The sequence below is a fragment of the Neophocaena asiaeorientalis genome, unplaced genomic scaffold, assembly GCF_003031525.2.
Source record: "Neophocaena asiaeorientalis asiaeorientalis breed wild unplaced genomic scaffold, Neophocaena_asiaeorientalis_V1.1 scaffold461, whole genome shotgun sequence".
In the NCBI taxonomy this organism is placed as follows: Eukaryota; Metazoa; Chordata; class Mammalia; order Artiodactyla; family Phocoenidae; genus Neophocaena; species Neophocaena asiaeorientalis.
The window spans coordinates 4,348,045-4,367,480 of record NW_020173230.1 but is presented as its reverse complement, the minus strand read 5'-3'; the positions used below and the strand labels follow the sequence as shown (position 1 = coordinate 4,367,480).

The 19,436-nt window shown below is 50.7% G+C and overlaps 1 protein-coding gene across 4 annotated transcripts; it reads left to right on the top strand.

Annotated features, from left to right (window-relative positions):
- Nucleotides 1-2,764: 2,764 nt before the first annotated feature.
- Nucleotides 2,765-13,981, top strand: RHBDD2 (rhomboid domain containing 2). 4 transcript variants are annotated; one of them, XM_024745484.1, is made up of 6 exons: nucleotides 2,884-3,021; nucleotides 4,645-4,769; nucleotides 4,869-5,030; nucleotides 5,102-5,509; nucleotides 10,273-10,423; nucleotides 13,007-13,981. In XM_024745484.1, exons 4-6 carry the CDS (start codon nucleotides 5,347-5,349, stop codon nucleotides 13,362-13,364), a joined length of 672 nt encoding a protein of 223 aa, XP_024601252.1. In that variant the 5' UTR covers nucleotides 2,884-3,021; nucleotides 4,645-4,769; nucleotides 4,869-5,030; nucleotides 5,102-5,346; the 3' UTR covers nucleotides 13,365-13,981. The 4 variants fall into 4 exon arrangements, with proteins under 4 accessions (XP_024601255.1, XP_024601254.1, XP_024601252.1 ...); XM_024745485.1 differs by having other exon boundaries at nucleotides 4,865-5,030; XM_024745486.1 differs by lacking the exon at nucleotides 4,869-5,030 and having other exon boundaries at nucleotides 2,803-3,021.
- The last annotated feature ends 5,455 nt before the right edge of the window (nucleotides 13,982-19,436 follow it).

Sequence of the window (19,436 nt, the reverse complement as noted above, 5' to 3'; positions counted from 1 at the left end):
ACGTCTGAAACGGGCTTTACAGGGCTACTGCAAGGTGTCAGCAGAACTGTGTTCCTTCTGGAGGATCTAAGGGAGAATTTGTTTCCTAGCCTTTTCCAGCCTCTAGCGGTACCTTCATTCCTTGACTCGTGGCCCCCACCTCCATTTTCAAGCCTCATAGCTCCACCCTCTGCTTCTGTCATCACATTGCTGTCTCTCCCTCTGACCCTCCTGTTGCCTTAAAAGGACCTTCACAATTCCATTAGGCCCACTCAGATAATCCAGGATAATCTTCCCGTCTCAAGATCTTTAACTTAATCATACCCACAAAGTCCCTTTTGCTACATAAGGTAGCATATACATAGAATCTGGGGATTTGGACATGGACAGCATTGCTCGTGGGTTTCATCTAGAAATGTCCACACTGGTATGTGTGCCCCCTGAGAAGTCACCTGTCCCCCAGCCTCCAAGTCTGGCATGTGGAAAACTAGACGCTCTCCAAGGAGGAGGATGCTTGGTGGAACCGTAAACAAAGGCATCTCCAGGTAGCACATCTGAGGCCTGGAAATGTTTGCAGACCAAGAGTGAAAAGACAGGACAAAAAAGATTCATGGTACTGGGTTGTCCCCTTCCTACGCCCATCTGCTGAAGAAGGCTCTGCTTTGCTCGTGACAGTCCTCTGTCCCTTGAGCTGAAGAGAAGGTCTTGGGGTTTTCTGGGGGCATAATTGGAAAAAATGAGAAGAGGGAGGCAGAATCAGAGAGAAGGGAGACCATTGGGTGCTCCCTGCATTAGACTACACAGCCCTTGGCTGTAGGATATGTGATGTCACCACAACTCTCATCCTGCCAGGAATCCAAATGCAATTATCCCCAACCCCCCGGTAAGTGGCGAATGTATCAACACTCCATATGCGTTTGTTTGTTTATGGAGTCTTAGAACTGAAGGTCCAAAAAGATTTTAAAAGGCATCTAGTTCCACCTCCAAACTGATGCTTGAATCACTTCAGTTTTCTCATCAAGTCCCCAGATTGCCTCTGTTTGCACATTGTAGTCACAGGGAGCTCACTACCCATTAAGGCAGCTCATGCCACGGATAGACAATCCAAACTGTCAGAAAGTTCTTTCTTTTTTTAAAAAATTTACTTATCTATTTATTATTTTTTGGCTGCATTGGGTCTTCGTTGCTGCACACGGGCTTTCTCTCTAGTTGCGGTGAGCAGGGGCTAGTCTTTGTTGTGGTGCATGGGCTTCTTATTGCGGTGGCTTCTCTTGCTGCGGTGCGTGGGCTTCAGTAGTTGTGGCACTCAGGCTCAGTAGTTGCGGCTCACAGGCTCTAGAGCACAGGCTCAGTAGTTGTGGTGCACAGGCTTAGTTGCTCTGTGGCATGTGGGATCTTCTGGACCAGGGCTCGAACCCTTGTCCTGTGCATCAGCAGGCGGATTCTTAACCACTGCACTACCAGGGAAGTCAGAAAGTTCTTTCTTAAGTCAAGTGTGTCGCCCTATCATTTCCAGGTCTCCCCTCTGGAGTAACACAGGATAAGTCTACTCCCCCTCTTCAGGAAAGCCCTTCACATAGTTAGAGCCAGTGGTCTGGACCACTGAAGCTTCTCCACGGAAGTCTCCCTGGTCCCTTTAATTGTCCCTCATCAAGATATGATTTGAAATTTCCCCCTTTCCTCCCAGTCCTAGCCACTTTGTGTTGGACAAGCTCTAATTTTCTACATCCTTTTTCAGAATATATGTCTGAAAGTAGACCCAGAACTCCTGGAGTGGTCTGATGGGCACAGAGGAGATGGGACCATCACCCCCTTCCTCTTTCCAAGGCCCAGACTTTGGTTCCAGCAGCCCAAGTCCCCACTCGCTATTTTTAGCTGCTCCACCACACTTCTGATTCCCGTTTTGCTTCCTGTTGAGTAAAACCTTAATTTTCATGCCCACTGCTGCGTCATGAGCAGCATTAGTTTAAATATACATAGCATTCATTGAAATATGTCCCATTGCTGTATATTTATATCCAGAAAATTACATGGTTATATTTTAGTACTAAACACAAAAGACGAAAAGAATCTTAGGTTCTCTTCCTGAGGTTCATGGGCACACAGACATTGCCAGAACTACTGAGGGGGGCAGACTAGGGCTGGGAACGGATCTGAATGTCCAGCACAGACAGTGAAGCATTTGTTTATTTTTCAGTAGTCGAATTTACATACATGTAGCAGTAGGCAGGATATTAGAGGGAAGTAGTGAAAAGGGAAGAAAATCGGGGCCTAGCAAACAGGAATTCAGATCCTAGTCATACTGCTTCCCACTTGTGACCTTGGGCAAGTCACCTTCCAAAGTATCTGTAATCAGGGAAACCATATTCCAGTTGGCTACTTTAAACAGCTGTTCTCTGGTGAAAGTGCTTTTCAGACTTTAAGGGCTGAAATAGACCTTGGTTATCACTGTTGCTACATTACATCCCTTCGGGGACTTCAGTAGAATCCCTCCTTCCTCTCCCACCCCTGTTTCTCTAACCCAGGCACCTTGCCAGTAGCCAATTCCAGGCCATAGCAACTGGGGGGAACCTGAGTTCTAATTGTCTTTGCCATTTAACTGCATTACCCTGACATCAGTTTCTTCATGGGTATAATGGGGGTAAACACAGAAAAGGGGGGTGCTGCCGCCAGAGGGCGCTGTCCTACGCGCGGGGGAGACTGGCCAGCGCGACCGGATTGGGCAACTCTGCACGGGGCGGGGCGTCGGGGAGGCGGGGCTTCCGGCCACCTCCTCCGCTGTTGCCATGGGAGACAGCCGCAAGGAGGCGGAAGGAGCCGAGAACCTGCCGGAGCCGCCTAGGGGAGCGGGAGCCTTGGCGGCCATGGCGGTCTCGGAGCCCGGGTACCGGAGCTGGTCCTTGTGGCCCGAGGTGCCATCCGCCACCTTCTTCACCGCGCTGCTCTCGCTGCTGGTGTCTGGGCCTCGCCTGTTTCTGTTGCAGCCTCCCCTGGCGCCCTCGGGCCTCTCGCTGCGGTCCGAGGCACTGCGCAACTGGCAAGGTGAGCAGGACGGGACCGGGCCCCGGGTGCCAGCCCTTTTCCTCCGACCTCGCCAGGCCCTGGGCTCTGGCCTCCCAGCATCCGCGTCACCCCGCCTCCGTCCGCATCATTATTCTGCCCACCTGGAAGACCAGCCCCATATTCCACGTCTTTGTGCAGAGCCCCATCTTCGTCACCACTGTAATGCTTCCCTACCCAGATTTGTTCCCTTCCCTGTCGCCATCCGACTGGTCAAGGCCCCCATATCCATTCGTAGCAAATAGGTTTCATTCACCCCTGCTCCATCATCACCAAGGAGGATTTTTATGTTCCCTTCCCTTGTCACATTCACACCTATGTCTGCTTTAAGGGCCCAACCCCCCACTGAAAAATTTTTTTCTTTCGCCTTCGTCAAGACACTTGAGCTTTATCTGTGGCCACCCCTATAAGATCCTGGCTTCCTGGGGTTTAGAATTTATTGTGCTTCTTCGTTTTTATCTTAATCCTCACTCCGATTCCCTGCTCATGGCGGGAGGGGGTATCTTGTACCTTTGGGAGAGGTGTTTGTTTTCTCGGGGAGGGTGAGAGATTTTGCAGACCAATTAAGTATAAACATCGGCTCATAAAAGATGTTCTTAGTCTCTGTTTCTTCCCCATTCTTTTCTGGGGAGGAAAATGGGAAATTTGTATGACTTGTTGTTTTACAAAGCACATTCACATGCATTAATCTCATTTAATACTCACGGTGATCCCATGACGTAATGTAGGCTTTATTGTTGCCCATTATTTAGATGAAACTGAGGCTTAATGCGAAGACTCGCAGAGCTATTGAGTTATATAATTGACACAGGAACCCAGATTTTTCTTTTTATCGTGTGATGTGTTGGGACTGGAACCTTGGGGGTTATGATCCCCAAATTATATAGAATTGCTTCTAGAATCTTCACATTTATACTTGGGATTTCAGTGTCAGAAGTACTCAGCAAGCAATGAAGTACTCTTCAGATAATGAAGCCTTACAGAGATGGCCTGACTGAGGTACATGGTTCATAGCCTGCCTCCCTGCTCAAATCTAAAACTGGTCCCTCCCAACCCCACCTGAGGTACACACAGCACATCTGTCTTCAGAGACAGATGCAAAATGCCAGCCTAAACTGAGCTCCCTTTTTTTTTCTTTACTTCACGGCTTCTCTGGGGCTCACAGGCAATGTGAGTATTAGACACGTAAGAGACCTTTGAGGGCCTCGAGTGTATGCCTGTTATTATACAAAGAGAGAACTGAAGCCGATAGGGCCTGTGACTTGACTGAGCTCAACCGGCCTGGATGTGATAGAGCCAAGATTCCACTCCAAGCCTTTAGGCTCCCAAGACCAATGTTACTGCCACTTCACCAGTCCCCCTCCTCCAGTTTAGTATTTTGACCTGTGGGGATGTAAAAGTACATAAGAGAGAGGACTGGTTCTAGAAAAATAAAAGTGAGATTCTTTGCTGTCTTATTGCATATAAAGCGTGGCTCTGCCTTGAAGACTAGATCAGCACTTTCAAGAAAGACTTCTGAGTTTTGTATCTACATTATCAGTGATAGTTTTCTAATCTTTACAGGTGCAAAATAATTCATGGTCCCTTTTTTCTTCCTCTGAACAGCCACTATGGAAGGAGAGGTCAGGATTACAGCCGAGGAGACGGGCACAAAGAGTGTTAAGTGACACCCACTCAATCCACCTGAAGCCGTTACAATTAATTAACCCTCAAACTGCCCGGTGAGATAGGTCAGTATTAAAACCTAAAAAAGGATTATAAAGCACATTACAAATTTAAAGACCATCCCATGCTAAAAAGTGTTATTTTTTTCCCCACGTGGAAGCCAGTCACAGATAAGACTTGCTCCAGGTCTGGGAAAGAGCAAAGATTAGACATCCACGCCTCTACTTTGAGTCCTGGGTCCTTCGTTGTTGCCTCCCTCTGCTTATCCCACTGGCTCCGGGCTGATTTTCACTGGCAATGAGAGCCAGCTACTCCCCGTTTCCTAGGTGGGTTGTAACCTGGCTTTCCCTTCTTGGAACAACCCACCATTGGGCCTCTAACTCAGTTCCCTCTGCAGTTTACAGGCTGGTGACTTACATCTTTGTCTATGAGAATCCAGTCTCCCTGCTCTGCGGTGCCATCATCATTTGGCGCTTTGCTGGCAATTTTGAGAGAACCGTGGGCACCGTCCGCCACTGCTTCTTCACCGTGATCTTCGCCATCATCTGCGCCATCATCTTCCTGTCTTTTGAAGCTGTGTCATCGCTGTCAAAGCTGGGGGAGGTAGAGGATGCCAGAGGTTTCACCCCAGTGGCTTTTGCCATGCTGGGAGTCAATTCCGTCCGCTCTCGGATGCGGAGGGCCCTGGTGTTTGGCATGGTTGTGCCCTCGATGCTGGTGCCATGGCTTCTGCTCTGTGCCTCCTGGCTCATTCCCCAGACCTCTTTCCTCAGTAACGTCTGTGGACTTGGAATTGGGCTAACATGTATCCTTCCTAGAAGGTAACTGTAGAACAATGACATGCCAAAGGGTGAACCAAGTTGTAGGGCCTGGGGGTGTCAAGTAGATAGAGCTGTGAGCTCAGATGTAGGTAATCTGTGTGCTAGCTTCAGCTTTGAAAACCGTGTGGCCTTGGGCAGGTCACTTCCCTTCTTTAGGCCAGAGTTTTCTCATCTGGAAAAGATCACCACAGCTCACTCCTCACACTGGCTCAGCACTGCCAGTTAGTAAAATATTCTGTATTGATTTTTTCCAAGGTGTAAACCTACATTTGACTAATTTTTTTTATTGGAGGAACCTGAACTACCCATGGGCTGGAGATGTTCCATGAAAGGAATAGGAAACAGGTTTGTTTGTTTTTGTTTGGCTTAATCTATTTCTCAGAAGAAAAAAAAAATTTTTTTTATGGTAGGCTTTTACCATATGGGTAGTTAAAAACTTAGGATAAGCCTCATATTCCTTGTATAAATATTCTGGCAATTAGGGGAAAGTATTCTAAAATACAAAGTGGGTTTTCTTTAAACATCAGAATGGTAGTGTTTGGAGTTGGACAAGGTGCATTCCTGACATATCTTACAATTTGTGATTCTATGAACTGTTAGTGTGGGTAGTGTATAAATCCACATTGATAACATTGTTCTTATGTATCTTATTTTTAAATTCTAGTTTAATTTCATTGGTTTTAAACTTTTTTTCCTAACATGAAAATTTAAAGCTATACACTCCCCATGTAAGCCCTACTTTAGCTGTATCCCACAAATTTTGATATGTTGTGTTTTCATTATCACTCAGTTAAAAGTATTTTCTAATTTTCCTTGGGATTTCTTTTTTGATCCAAGAGTTATTTATAAGGGAGTTGCTTAATTTCTAAATATTTGGTGATTTCCATATTTCTTTTTGTTATTGATTTCTTATTTTATTTCATGTGGTCAGAGAAAATTCTTTGTAAGATTACAGTCCTTTAAAATTATTTCTGGCCCAGCATTTGTTACATCTAGGTGAGTATTCTGTGTGTACTTGAAAGAAATGTGCATTCTGCAATTGGTGGGTATAGTGTTCAGTATATGTCAGTTAGGTCAAGGTATTGTATTGTTCAAATCTTCTATATCCTTATAGTTATTATATTGATTACTGGGAGAACACTGTTGACATCTCCAGCTAATACTGTAGATCTCTCTTTTTTGCTTTCACTTCTTATCAGTTTTTGGCTTCAAGTGTTTTTGAAGTTCCGTTTATTGGATACATACACATTTGGGATTGTTATATCATCTTAATGAATTTACCCTTTACTGTTACGAAATTGACCCTTTAAATCTCTGGTAATATTCTTTGCCCTAAATTCTTCATTGTCTGATATTAATTTACTTATTCCAGCTTTCTCCTTTCTTAGAATTAGGATTTACAAGGTATATATTTTCCCATCCTTATATTTTTAACATGTTTATGTCTACATTTAAAGCATCTTTCTTGTAGATAGCATATAGGTGGTTCTCTATCTGACAGTCTGCCTTTTAAAGGCTTGTTTAGCCCATTTGCATTTAGTGTAATTATTGATATGGTGGGGTTAAGTCTACCAGCTAGCTTTTTGTGTTCTCTTTGTCTCAAATGTTCTTTGTTCCTTTTTACCTCTTTTCCTGCCTTCAATTGCATTTTTCTTTTTAGTATTTCATTTTATCTTCTTTGCTTATTAACCATGCCTCTTTGTTTTATTTTTTAGTGGTTGCTCTAGAGTTTAAATATGCATTTTTAGTTTATCACAGGCTACATTCAGATAGTATACCACTTTGTATGTAAGAATCTTATTCCATTGTATTTCTGTTTTCCTCCTTTCCGTCCTTTATGTTACTGTTGTTATGTGTTTTACTTCTGCGTATGTTGTAAACCTCACAATACATTGCTGCTTCTCTTGCTACTCTTTAAACAGTCAATTATATTTTTTTAAAAAGCAACACTTACTCATGTATTTATCATCTTTATTTTTCTTCATTCTTTTGTGTAGATCCAAATTCCCATCTGGTATCATTTTCCTTTAGCCTAAAGAACTTCCTTTAACATTACAGTAGGTATGCTGGTGAAAAATTCTCTCCATCTTTGGTTCTTTGAAAATGCCTTTAGTTCTCTAAATATAGAATTCTAGCCTTCTATGATCTCCTTTCACTTCTGAAGATGTCCTTGCATTACTTCTGATTTGTATTGTTTCTGATAAGAAATCAGTAATCATTTTTATTGTTTCCCTGTATAATTCATTGTTTTTCTCTGGCTCATGTCACAATTTTTTCATCATTGGTTTTTAGCTATTATCTTGTGCCTTGAGGTGGTGTTTTTGTGTTTACCTTATTTACTTGGAGTTTGTTGATCTTGGATGTGTGAGTTTAGAATTTTCATCAAGTCTAAAAAAATTATCGTCATTATGCCTTGAAGTATTTTTTTTTCTATCCTCTTTTCTCTTCTCCTTGTGGGTTACCAATTACATATATATAAGCTACATGGTATTGTTCAGTGGGTCACTAAGGCTGTTTGTGTTTTTTTTTAATTTTTGCCTTTTTTCCCTTCTACATTTCAGTTTGGATAATTTCTATCCCACTGCCTTCAAGTTCAGCAGTCTCATCTTCCGCAGCGTCTACTCTGCTGTTAAACCTACCCAGTTAGTTTTTCATTCCTTGTGTTGTATATTTCAGTTCAAGAGGTTCTTCTTTGTGGTTTTCATTTCTGTATTGCGATTCTTTATCTGTTTGTTATGTTTATGTTTTCCTTTAAACACATTCACTTACACATTTATAATAGCTGTTTTAAAATACTTGTCTCTTAATACCATCATCTTTGTCCTTTCTGGACCTGTTTCTTTTGACTGTTTTTCCTCTTGATTATGGACCCTATTTTCTTGCTTTGTCCCTTGTCTTGTAATTTTTTATTTTTTGATAAACATTGTGAATACTGTGTTATCAAGGGGTGAATATTGTTGTCTTCCTTTAAAGAGTATTTATTTTCCTAATAGGTAGTTAATTTACTTGTTAAGGCATTGCCTTTTGGGGGTCTCTTCTGAATGTCCTGGGTGTTCAGTGAAGTCTCTTTACTCTGGTTAGAACTTGAGCATGTCCCTGTCCTGTGGGAGCTCCAGGAGTTGTTAATCTTACAGCTCTTTGATAGTTGTTGTTTCTTCAGTAGCTGTTCTTTGCCTGACTGGAGGAGTCTCAGCCTATGTACGTCTACATTAGTGTTTAGCTAAAGACTCGGGGAACCTCTTCGGGCCCAAGGGACTTGTGGCCCCATCCAGAAGAAGAGGAGGAGCTGCTTCTCCCTCCTCTCCATTACTGACCTGTAAATCCCAGGCATTTTTTCCTCCCTGAACTCTTTGTCTCTCCGGCTCAGGAAAAAATACTGTACTCTGCTTGGATTCCCCGTGCTCGCTTTGGCAGCACATATACTAAAGTTGGAATGATACTTGGATTCCCATTCCTGTGCTGTGGTTTAGAAAGTGCCTCCAGGCAGAAAGCCAGCTTGATCTTGAGGCTCACTTAATTTGTTTCCCTTTTCTTAGGTATCACAGTTTGGTAGTGTTTGTGGTCCAAAGTCTGAAAACAATTGTGTGAAATATTGTATCCTGGTTTATAGTTATATATGTGGGAGGACTAGTCTAGTATTATTACTTCATCAGAGTCAGAAGCAGAACAAATTCTTGAGACCATTCTGAAGTCATCAGCCATGACAACTTTTGACTTCCTTACAGCATTGGTTACCACCTGGAATCAGTATTTGGAAGCATACTGTCATCCCTGAAAGAATTTAGAAATAGCAAGGGTGTATTTGTTTATCACAATGACTAGGTACTACTACCATTTGGTGGCTGGTGGCCAGGAATGCTAAATGTCCTATAATGAGTGGAACAGTCTAGCCCAGCAGAGAATTATCTCGCCAGTAGTATTCTAGTTAAGAACACTGCCGCGAGGAACAGTGTTCTTTTGGTGCTTCTGTACAGTCTTCTGTCTGCCAGCACCCCTCTTCTAGCTATTGCTACTCACAATTTAGGCTTCAACATCCTCATCACATCCTTAGAGAAAAATTTCTCAGATCTACCTAGGCTAGCTTAAGGTCCCCAGCGTGGTCATCCATAGATAAGCTTTTGCTCGTGGCCACTTATTCTACCCCAGTACTTGGTACATACTAGATGTTCAATGAATATTTGGCGAGAGGACGGGTGGATGGTTGGATAAAGGCTGACTCTTTGGCTGTCTAGGCAGTGATGGGCTGACACAGGTCAGATGACCAGAGTACCATCACATCCCTGGGACCTCCCAGGGCTGCCACAGAGGCCCACAGGAAGCTCAGTTGGTCACGTTGAGACAAGGTTCCTCCTAGTTGGGACAAAGTACAAGAAGATGTCAGTCCTCCCAGAGGGTATTAGGATAGCCTCCTGCTTCATCCCACTGGAAAGACAGAGATGTGTGCTGGCTTCTGACTGTGATTGAAGGGGCCAGAGGGGCTCAGGAGACAGGATGGGTGTGTCTAGGGGAAGGTGAAATGTTAGCACCTGTCTGCCCTCTCCTGTTGCTGGGTCATGTTCCCTCTGAGGTACAGGGCATAGAAACTCAACTCTTGGTCTCCCCTGAGCTTGAAACTCCAGTCAGATATTATGGTGGGATAAGCACTTAACTCCCCTGCACAATCAATGTGGGCACCTGTGTCCTATGAGGAGCGTTCAGCCCTCCTCCCTTTAGCTGCCTCCAGTTTTCCTTAATATGCCAACCTCAGATGGCTTCACCTACTGCTACTCCATCGACCTCCCAGAGCGAGTTGCACTGAAGCTCGACCAGAAGTTCCCCTTCAGCCTGATGAGGAAGATTTCGATGTTCAAGTACATCTCCGGCTCTTCAGCTGAAAGAAGGGCAGCCCAAAGCCGGAAGTAAGTTATAGAACTCTGTGCTTTATTCCTAAAGCAATTCCTGGGCCTCTCGAGGATGTGACTCGTTCGCTGTCCTGGGGAATAGGCAAGAGGGTGTGGGCAGCTTGGGCCCAAAAAAATCTGAGCACAGATTTCTCCCGAGCACCCTAGCGTCTGCCCAGCTGCATCTGAAGTAGGGACTGAGCAGGAAGGGGCTCTTGAGCATAATCCCGAGTGACTTGTGGCCCCATCCAGTGGCATTAACAGCCCTCAGCGCCGACAAGCACCCTGTGCAGGTGGGATTGGGCTCCTGCGTGTGACGCTGGTAAGAAGCACAGTCCACGCAGCTGACTGGGAGCCTTAGGAGGTGGCACAGCCCGAACCTGAGAGGGTTTTCTTGGCCACCTGGCTGGAGAAGGCGAAGGTTACTGTTTTCCAGTCCAGGCACGTTAACTCTCAATGGAAAGTCCTGGGCAAGCCACCAGAGCTCACGTAGCCTGACTCCCTCCTTTCAGAGAGAGGGCCCAAAGGGGACAAGAGTCTGTCTCCAGGTAACACAGAGTCAGAAGAGCCCAGTCTAGAGCCAGGGGCTCCTGCTTCCGGGTCCTCCTGACTCCCTGTCGCTGGGGCGCACACTGCCGGCCTCGGGTGGCCTCCACTGGTTTTTGCCGATGCTGAGAGTTCACAATGGAGGAGGTTTCCTTTCCTTCAAGTCCCTCCCAAAGAACGGATTGAGCACAAAGTCAAGGTGCTTTGTCAGTGGCCCTTTTCTGCTTCAGCTGTGCAGTACATCTTGCCCCTGCGCTGCCCTGGAGGCAGGACTTTGGCTGAATTGGAGTCTGCTCCTTGTACTTTATTTTAGGAGGTGGACACTCCAGCCTTCAGCAGCTCAGAACCCTCTGACCATTTCTTTTTTATTTTTATTTTTTTCACCAGGCCGCATGGCTTGCAGGATGATCTTAGTTCTCTGACCAGGGATCGAACCCAGGTCCCCACAGTGAAAGCGCTGAGTCCTAACCACTGGACCGCCAGGGAATTCCCCCCTCTGACCATTTCTTTTTTATTTTTATTTTTTTCACCAGGCCGCATGGCTTGCAGGATGATCTTAGTTCTCTGACCAGGGATCGACCCCAGGTCCCCACAGTGAAAGCGCTGAGTCCTAACCACTGGACCGCCAGGGAATTCCCCACTCTGACCATTTCTTAAAGGCAGGGACGGGTACTGGGAGAAATAGAAACGCACACTCACCCATTTTGTTTCAGGCAAGTAATTCCTGGAGTCTAAATGGGTGGGAAGTGTTTAAATTTAGAATTAGGTGTCTTGTAGCTTTTTGGCTCTTAATTGCTGTTCTCACAGAATCTAGAGAGAACTTAAGGGTCCACGTTTGCAAATGCTCTCTCCCTCGCCCTCTCCCGTGAAGGAATCCCCCCTAAGACAGCTGACGATGTTCACCCCTGGCGGCTGGGGGCTGGCTCTCCAAGGCAGCCCCTAATGAGAAAGGTCTTCCACGCTGAATCGCAGTTACTTCTCTGTAACTGTGACACCGTGGTGCCGGGTGATCCTGCTTCATGACGCGCTGATCTGGCCAGGGGCCATGGTGACCCTCTCAGCTCCTTCTGTGTCCCTTGCATGGCGTGGTGCTCGATCCCTCGTTATCCTGGCCTGCTGTAGGCACCCGGAACAGAACGTGATGTTTCGGATGACCTGACAATGGGACACAGGTAGTATTAGAACACGCGTGTTTGTTTCGGCAGCGGACCTGACTGCCCGGACAGCCTTGCCTCCTTGGAGGCTCTTGCCAAGTTTCTTATCGGCAAAACCTCTATATTTTTAAAATGCCAGAGGTGCTGTTAAGCGTCCTGTATCTGTACTGAAGCAGCTGATTTGTAAGCTTAGGTTTGAATTGAAATGTATACAGGTTTAGTCTAGTTACCTAACACAGGTATCAGTGGTGTTGACATTTGTTCTTCATATTTGGAACTCTGCACGAAGGTCACAGGCTAAAACCCGTAGAATGTGTCCCCCTTTGTGGCCCCAGCCGCACGCGTCTGTGGTGGGGTCTCCAGCCTCAGCACAGATAGCTCCCCACGTCTGTCATGTCGGTTCCTGCCTGCCAGGACTTTGAGTTGTGAGTCTTTATTCCTGAAGACGTAGGTAGAATATTTCCCAGCAGACAAGGCCTGGGCCCAAGCCCTGTGTTACCCGTTAGAGCCTTCCCCTCCTCCCTCCCACAGAGGTGGATCCATTCTCTCTGGGTCCAGTTGCTGAGCCGACCACAAACTGACTGCTGTGATCTGTCCCCATCTCCATCCGGTCCATCCAGTTTGCAAGCTGCTCTTACACCTCAGGGTGTCTCAGGCATGGGCCCGATACCCCTTCTTCCTGCTGACTTACTGCAGGACCGTGAATGGGCCCTGCCCCCTCTGGGCATATGTTTTCTGTCCAGTTGAGATTGACCTTCCTCCCCACTTGGCACTTTTACAGCTGGTTATAGGAACCGTCCACAGCACGTTGTAATAGAAAGCAGTATAGTGACCGACGCTTCGCGCCTGCGTGCCCCGGCATGAGTGGCTGAGTGACCATTTCCTCTCTGTTCCTTTCCAGGCTGAACCCTGTGCCTGGCTCCTACCCCACACAGAGCGGCCACCCTCACCTGGCCCCGAACCACCCTGTGGCCCAGATGCAGCACACCAGTGGCCAGAAACTGGCCCCCTGGCCATCCTGGGTCCCTGGGCACACGGCCAGCCTGCCTCCGTACCAGCCCACGTCCGGCCTGTGTTACGTGCAGAACCATTTTGGCACAGTTCCCAGCTCCTCTGGTGTCTACCCGGCTTCTGCGGGTGCCTCCCTGGGGGTCCAGCCTCCCGCCCCCCTCAACTGCCCCGGCACAGTGCATTCCGGGGCCCTGGCCAGTTCAGCGACTACAGGCTCCAAGGAGTGCTCAAGGGTCCTGATCCCCTGAGAGAGAGTTTCCAGGGAAGCGATCTCCCATCTCGGCCTTCCGAGGAAGGTCCTCTCTGAGCTGAGATGTTCTTGACAAAAAGTTACTTACTGAACACCTCTATGTGCCAGGCTCTGTGTTGAGTATTTTGATGTGTCTCTATTTCATTCTCATTCATCCTCATGACAACTTGGTGAAGTACAGCTTGTCGTCCCCAGTTTACAGATGCAGAAAGCGTGCAGTGAGGTCACGTGGCCTTGTAGTGGCACAGCTGGGGCGCTTGGCTCCAGGCCCAGGCCCCGCCCACCCACTGTCCCGCCCCCCACAGGACACCTGGGAGAAGAGGGCATTGGCGGTCAGTGACTCGTTTCAGCTTTCCGTTTCCCTCCTGTCCTCGTACGTCGTGCTCGTGGTTATGCCGTGTTCGTGTGACTGCGCGTGCCCTTTGGGAGCTCCCGGCTGGTGTGCTCACCAGTCCCCAGGCCTGTGCGGTGTTCCTCCCTTGCGGTGACCCCCCCGCCCCACACCCAGACTTCTGCCCCGGAAGTGGTGAGCCGGGCCAGCGTGAGCCACAGCAGCCTGCTTCCGGATCCATAGTGTCGATTACCTTTGTATAAAGAAACAGCCTCCAACCTGCACTCGGTGTGTGGTGTCTTTGTGGTCTGGCCGAGGAACACAGAGGGCAGCGAAGAGAAGCACACCCAGGTCAAGTCGGGCAGACGACTCCCCAGCGGGCATCTGACGTGAGGGCGTGAGTTGAGAAGGTCCCCAGAGAGCTGAAAGGACAAACGGGAGAGTTTGGCAACCCTGAGATTGGCAACAGCAGGGAGCCGCTGTGGTGTTCCCAGGGCTCCAGGCTGGGTCACCACGAGAAGGGCTGCCCGCGGGACCTTACACCAGGGAGTGACACAGGCACCGGCCGCGGTGGCCTCTGAAGCAAGAGGCAGGGAGGAGAGCCCTGGCTTCTTTGTCGCCTGATCTACCCGCAGGGTGTCCTGTGGGCCATATAAACCAGGAAACCTTTGGCAAGTGAGCCCAGGAAATGTAGTTTGCAGGGGTCAGGCCCCCCCCCACACCACGCAGGATGGGACAGGGACAGGGATGTGACGGAGCCTATGGGCGCCCGACCAGGCCGAGGGGAGCTCCTGGCTCCTGATCAGCCTTCAGCTGAGCTCTTTGAAGTGGGCTCACGTTGAGAAAACACGCCACGTGCAGGTGTCCTCAGATACCAGCACACGCGGCCTTCGTTTACTCCTGGAGCTGGATGGCCTGCTCGGGGCTGGCCTTTTGGGAGGCCCTGGGTATTAGAGGTGGATAAGACACACCCACAAATCCGCAGCAGTGGACAGGGCAGTGAGTGGCCTGCGCTGGGGCGGGGGGCAGGGCATGAAGCTGAGACGGTGGATCCTGAGCGGGACTGTGAAGAGGATTCACCAGCCGAGGAGCTGGGGCCCAGGCTGCAGCTGAGACCTGTCTGCGGTCCCGGAGCCTGGTGTCTCCAGCCACACCCAGCGCCTTTCCCATCATGTTCAGTCGCTGAGTGCAGGCTGCTGCCTGTAGACATTTTCCCTCCCGTCCCGGCCTGTGTACAGAGGCAGGTGAGGAGGCCACCTGCTCCCAGTGTGGCACAGTCACCTCCCTCACGTCTGGCCTTCCTGCTGGGTCGTCTGGCTGGAGCTGTGGAGGCCTTGGGCCTTGGGGATGGTCAGGCTCCAGGGCCCTCATGTGATCCCGAGTAGAAAGCCGAAGGGCCCTCAGGGGTCATTCTGTTCAGCCGTCTCCTCCACCCCTGCTCTCCTTAACGGGGTTCCAGGGAGGCAGGATGGGTCTGGCAGAGCAGCTGACAGCAGCGGCTACCTTGGGCTGCGGCCACAGCTGCTACGCTGAGACTGGTCCTTAGTCCGTTCCCCTGGACTTTGCTTGGGCCACAGCAGGCAGCCTGGAGCCAGGTCAGAGGGGGCATTTCTCCCCTGAACATGCATATGACAGGACCTGGAGGGGCTCCCAAGCCCCTCCCCAACTTGCTGTTGAATGATCCGCCAGTGTGCCCCCTTCCGCAAACACCAAGTGTGTGTCAAGCCTCAGGCTGGGCCTGGAAACGGAAAGGTGAGCTCCGTGGGGGCAGAGAACCCCCTACACGGGGCTGACACGCAGTAAAGATCTGTTGAGCAATTGAATGAACTGGGATCCCTGCCCTTGGGGAGCTCAGTATGGGGGTGGGGGGAGTGGATGATTAAAGAACTGTAATTCAGCAACGCTGTTCAGGCGCTCCCAGGAGACGCCTAGACCAGCCTGGAGAGCTGGGGGTCAGTCTTGGATACCCAGCATACACCCTTCCACGGGGGCGGAGGGGGGACTTTGGAGGGAGGGAAAGAGGAAGACCTAACCACTGGCTGTTAGGAGGATGAAGAATACAGCACGTTTGGCAAAGGGAAGGCCATTATTCCCCGCGCACCAGAAACCTCTCTCTTATCCCCAGGCCAGGAGGGAGCCACTGTAGCCAGAGAAGCTTCCAGACTTCATCCAGTTTCCCCTTTTTCGTCAGCAGGGGGCAGCAGAGAAGCAGCCCCTTGGCTGCCTCTGAAACCTTCCCTGGGGCCGGCGCTGGGGGAACAGGAGGAAGAGGGATCGCTCCCATCCTCTGAGGAGGCCCCTCCCGGGAGGGAACCAGCTTTGTGGTTAACCGCGACTCAAGTTAAGGGCCTTGAGAGGCATGGCCGCCCTGCCCTGCGAGGCCTCCATCCTTCACACACCTGCTCCTTCATTCTTCCATTTAACAAATGCTTTGTGAGCAACTGCTGAGTTCCAGGCCTGTGCTTGGCTCTGGGGACGTGAAGATGGAGAAGAACGAGTTGAGCCTTCAATGCACTCACAGTCCATTAAGGGAGACGTGCTCTATGGAGTGAGAGAGAGCAGCCAGGTGCAGAGGTGAGGTGAGCCCACCTTGCGGCGAGGGTGTCAGAGAGGAGACTTCCGGGAGGAGAGAGTTACCCAGCAAGGGCAGGGCCCGGAGGACGCAGGGTGACGGTGTGAGCCGAGACAGGAAGGCGGGGATCCAGTAGGCAGGGCGGAGACGTGAGCCCGGAGGCTGGGAGGGCAGGTAGGAAAGAGCTGGACATGATGGGAGCCTGTCCTGAGGCCCTGGCCGAGGGGTGGGACAGGCAGAAACAGAGCCTAGAACGCAAAGTGACTTTCCGGGGTCACACCAAGCGTGTGGCCGAGCTGAGAGCGTGTGCACAGCTCTCCCATCCGAAGTCCAGAGCTCCTGCCCTGCCTGAAGGCGCCCGCTCGCCCTCAGGTGGTGGGATGGGGGAGGGCCCCGGGTAGGGGTGGAGGCAGGACAATCCTGTAGAATGAGTTTCCCCCAAGCGTGGAATGAGGGGACTGGGGAAGGGCAGGGCTGGCCTCGGAGTTGGGTACTGGACCTTGGACTCCTGAGACCCGCAGGGGCACCTCCCCTAGTCTGCATCCCAGGATGCTCCCTGGCCTCTGCTCTGCCCATCTGTGCCTGGACAACCGCCAGCTGCAGGAGCCCCACCTGGACCCAAAGCTCGGCTCCTGAGGCGCCTCCACACCTTCTCCAGATCCCAGGCCACCCGGGATCTTGCTCTGTTTTGAGCCTGGAGCCCCTCCCCAAGAAAGCTTGCCTGTCCAAGTCACATCCCAAGGCTGCTTCCTTAACGGAACTCCTCCTGGGGGCCTGGCTTCAGCACCCCCAGAGCCAAGGATCAGGTGGGCTACCCATAGAGGCGACACTGGGACAGCTCAGGCCTTCCGAGGGCCCGGGGCAGTTGGGACACAGAGGGCCCACACAAATACGCACACACACAAACACACACACATACCAACACAGGCACATGTAGACACGGACACGACACTTTGAGCTCACAAACCTGGGCCCTTACCCACACATAAATTCAAGTTCAAATAGGTAGGTGCCCACCCACAAAAATGCACACATATGTGGTTAAGTCACACACCTATATGTATTCGCACCCGTACACGCACAAAATCGTGCATAGGCTGGTCTGTGCCCCAGTACATGCTGTACAGACGTGCACGTGCGCCTGACACGTCACAGAGCAAGGCAAGCCCTTGGGTGGGAACCCCTAACCTCAACTCTTCGACCTTACCCGACGTGACCCTAGCCTCCCTCCCCAATCTCATCTCCCACCACCCTCCTGCTTTCCGCAAACAGACTGCTGCTGGCACGACGTGAGATGACCAGACAGCTGGCAGGAAGCTTCTGGAGATGAGTGACATCTTTAGCAGCAGGGCAGCAGGAAAAGCCCAGCGGGCTGAACCTCCCTTCCAAGCGCCCATCACACACTGCCCGGAATTCCACCATCAAAGCCACTCCTGTGGATTAGGCTCCTCCGACAGTGAGGTAACCCTGGAAAAGATCCTGAGTCCAACCCTCACATTGCACTTGGGAACGTGAGGCCCAGAGAGGGCAAGTTACCTGGCTAAGGACACCCAGTGAATCCATGACAGGGCCAGCACCGAACCCGGGTCTCCTCACTCCTGTTTGCTCCGCCGTTCTGGTCGGTGGATGGAATGGGCTGGCGGACAGCTGGGATCACAGGCAGGCCCGGGCAGCGGCTCTCACCTGGCCCAACTGAGCCCACTCGGCTGTGCTGATGCCAGGAGTGGTGGCAGGGGGTCTCGGTCCTCACAGGGTGTCCTGAAGCCCTTCAGTCAGACTCTGCTGCTGAGGCGGGGTGGCCTCGGTGTACGAGAGCGCTCCGAACCCTTCCAGGACGGTGGCACCTCTCCGGAGAGATCAGGCGCTCAGAAGAGCAGGTGAGACCCCTTCTCCCATCAGGCTGGGCCAGGCCCTGGAGGCAGGACACGCAGGACCCCTTCCCAGCCTCATCTGCAGCCTGGGGTCTCCCTGGGGAGAGGAGAGCAGAGAGTCCCCACCCGCCCCTACCAGGGCTGGACGGGACGGACCTCCACCTCTCCTGCAATCCCATCTGCACCTCTAGGGGATTCCCTGGCGGTCCAGTGGTTAGGACTTGGTTCTTACACTGCCACAGGCCTGGGTTCGATCCCTGGTTGGGGGACTAAGATCCCGCAAGCCGCAAAAAAAAAAAAAAGCTTACCATCCCCATGTCTAGCTCCCCTCGCCGGGACCACACCCCCGTACACTCATCCTTCTGAAGGGAGATTTCGGGGGAGGCTTTTAGGGCACAGGAGAAACGCTTCCCCCCACGAACCCCAGTGCGGCCCCTTGCCCCCTTACCCTCTGCAGTGGCCAGGCCTCGCCGGGCCTCACCTGGGAAGAAGCGGGTCAGGGTGACGAGGAAAGCCCCCAGCAAGGTGGTGCCCCACAGCACCCACACACGTGGCCACAGCAGCGAGCCCACCACCTGTGCTGCACCCCGGAGCGCAGCTTGGAGAGCGATCGCCCCTCCCCAGGGCTCGCACCTCGGCCCCTACCCCGTCGGGGGCGGCAGCCTCCCGGCCCAACTTCGATCATCCGCAGGGCCTCCCACTCCGTCGCGCACCCTTTGGTTAGGGTCATGGGTTGTAATGTGTCCTCCCCACCAAAATATGTTGAAGTCCTAACCTCGGTACCTGTGAATGTGACATCATTTGGAAATAGGGTCTTTGCAGATGTAATTAGTTAAGATGAGGCCATACTGGATTCAGGCGGGTCCTAAACCCAACGACTGTTGTCCTTATAAGAAGGCCACGTGAAGACACAGGGACACAGAGACCCACAGGGAGAAGACAGCTGTGTGAAGCCGGAGGCGGAGAGGGGGTGGATTTGTCTATCAACCAAGGGGCGTCAAAGATCACTGGAAGCCACCAGAAGCTGAGAAGATGGGAGAAAGTGTTCCTTCCTAGAGCATTCAGGGGAAGCATGGCCCCCTGGACATCTTGATTTTGGACTTCCAGTCTCCAGAACTGTGAAAGAAAAATGTCTGTTGTTTGAAGCCACCCAGTTTGGGGCATTTTGTCACAGTGGCCCTAGGAAGCTAATACGGGCAAGGTCGTCTCCCCAGACGGCTACATTCAGTACATCACCATCCCGCTCAGAATCCCAGGAGCCCATCACAGCAGCCTCCCCCACCCCTACCCCGGCCC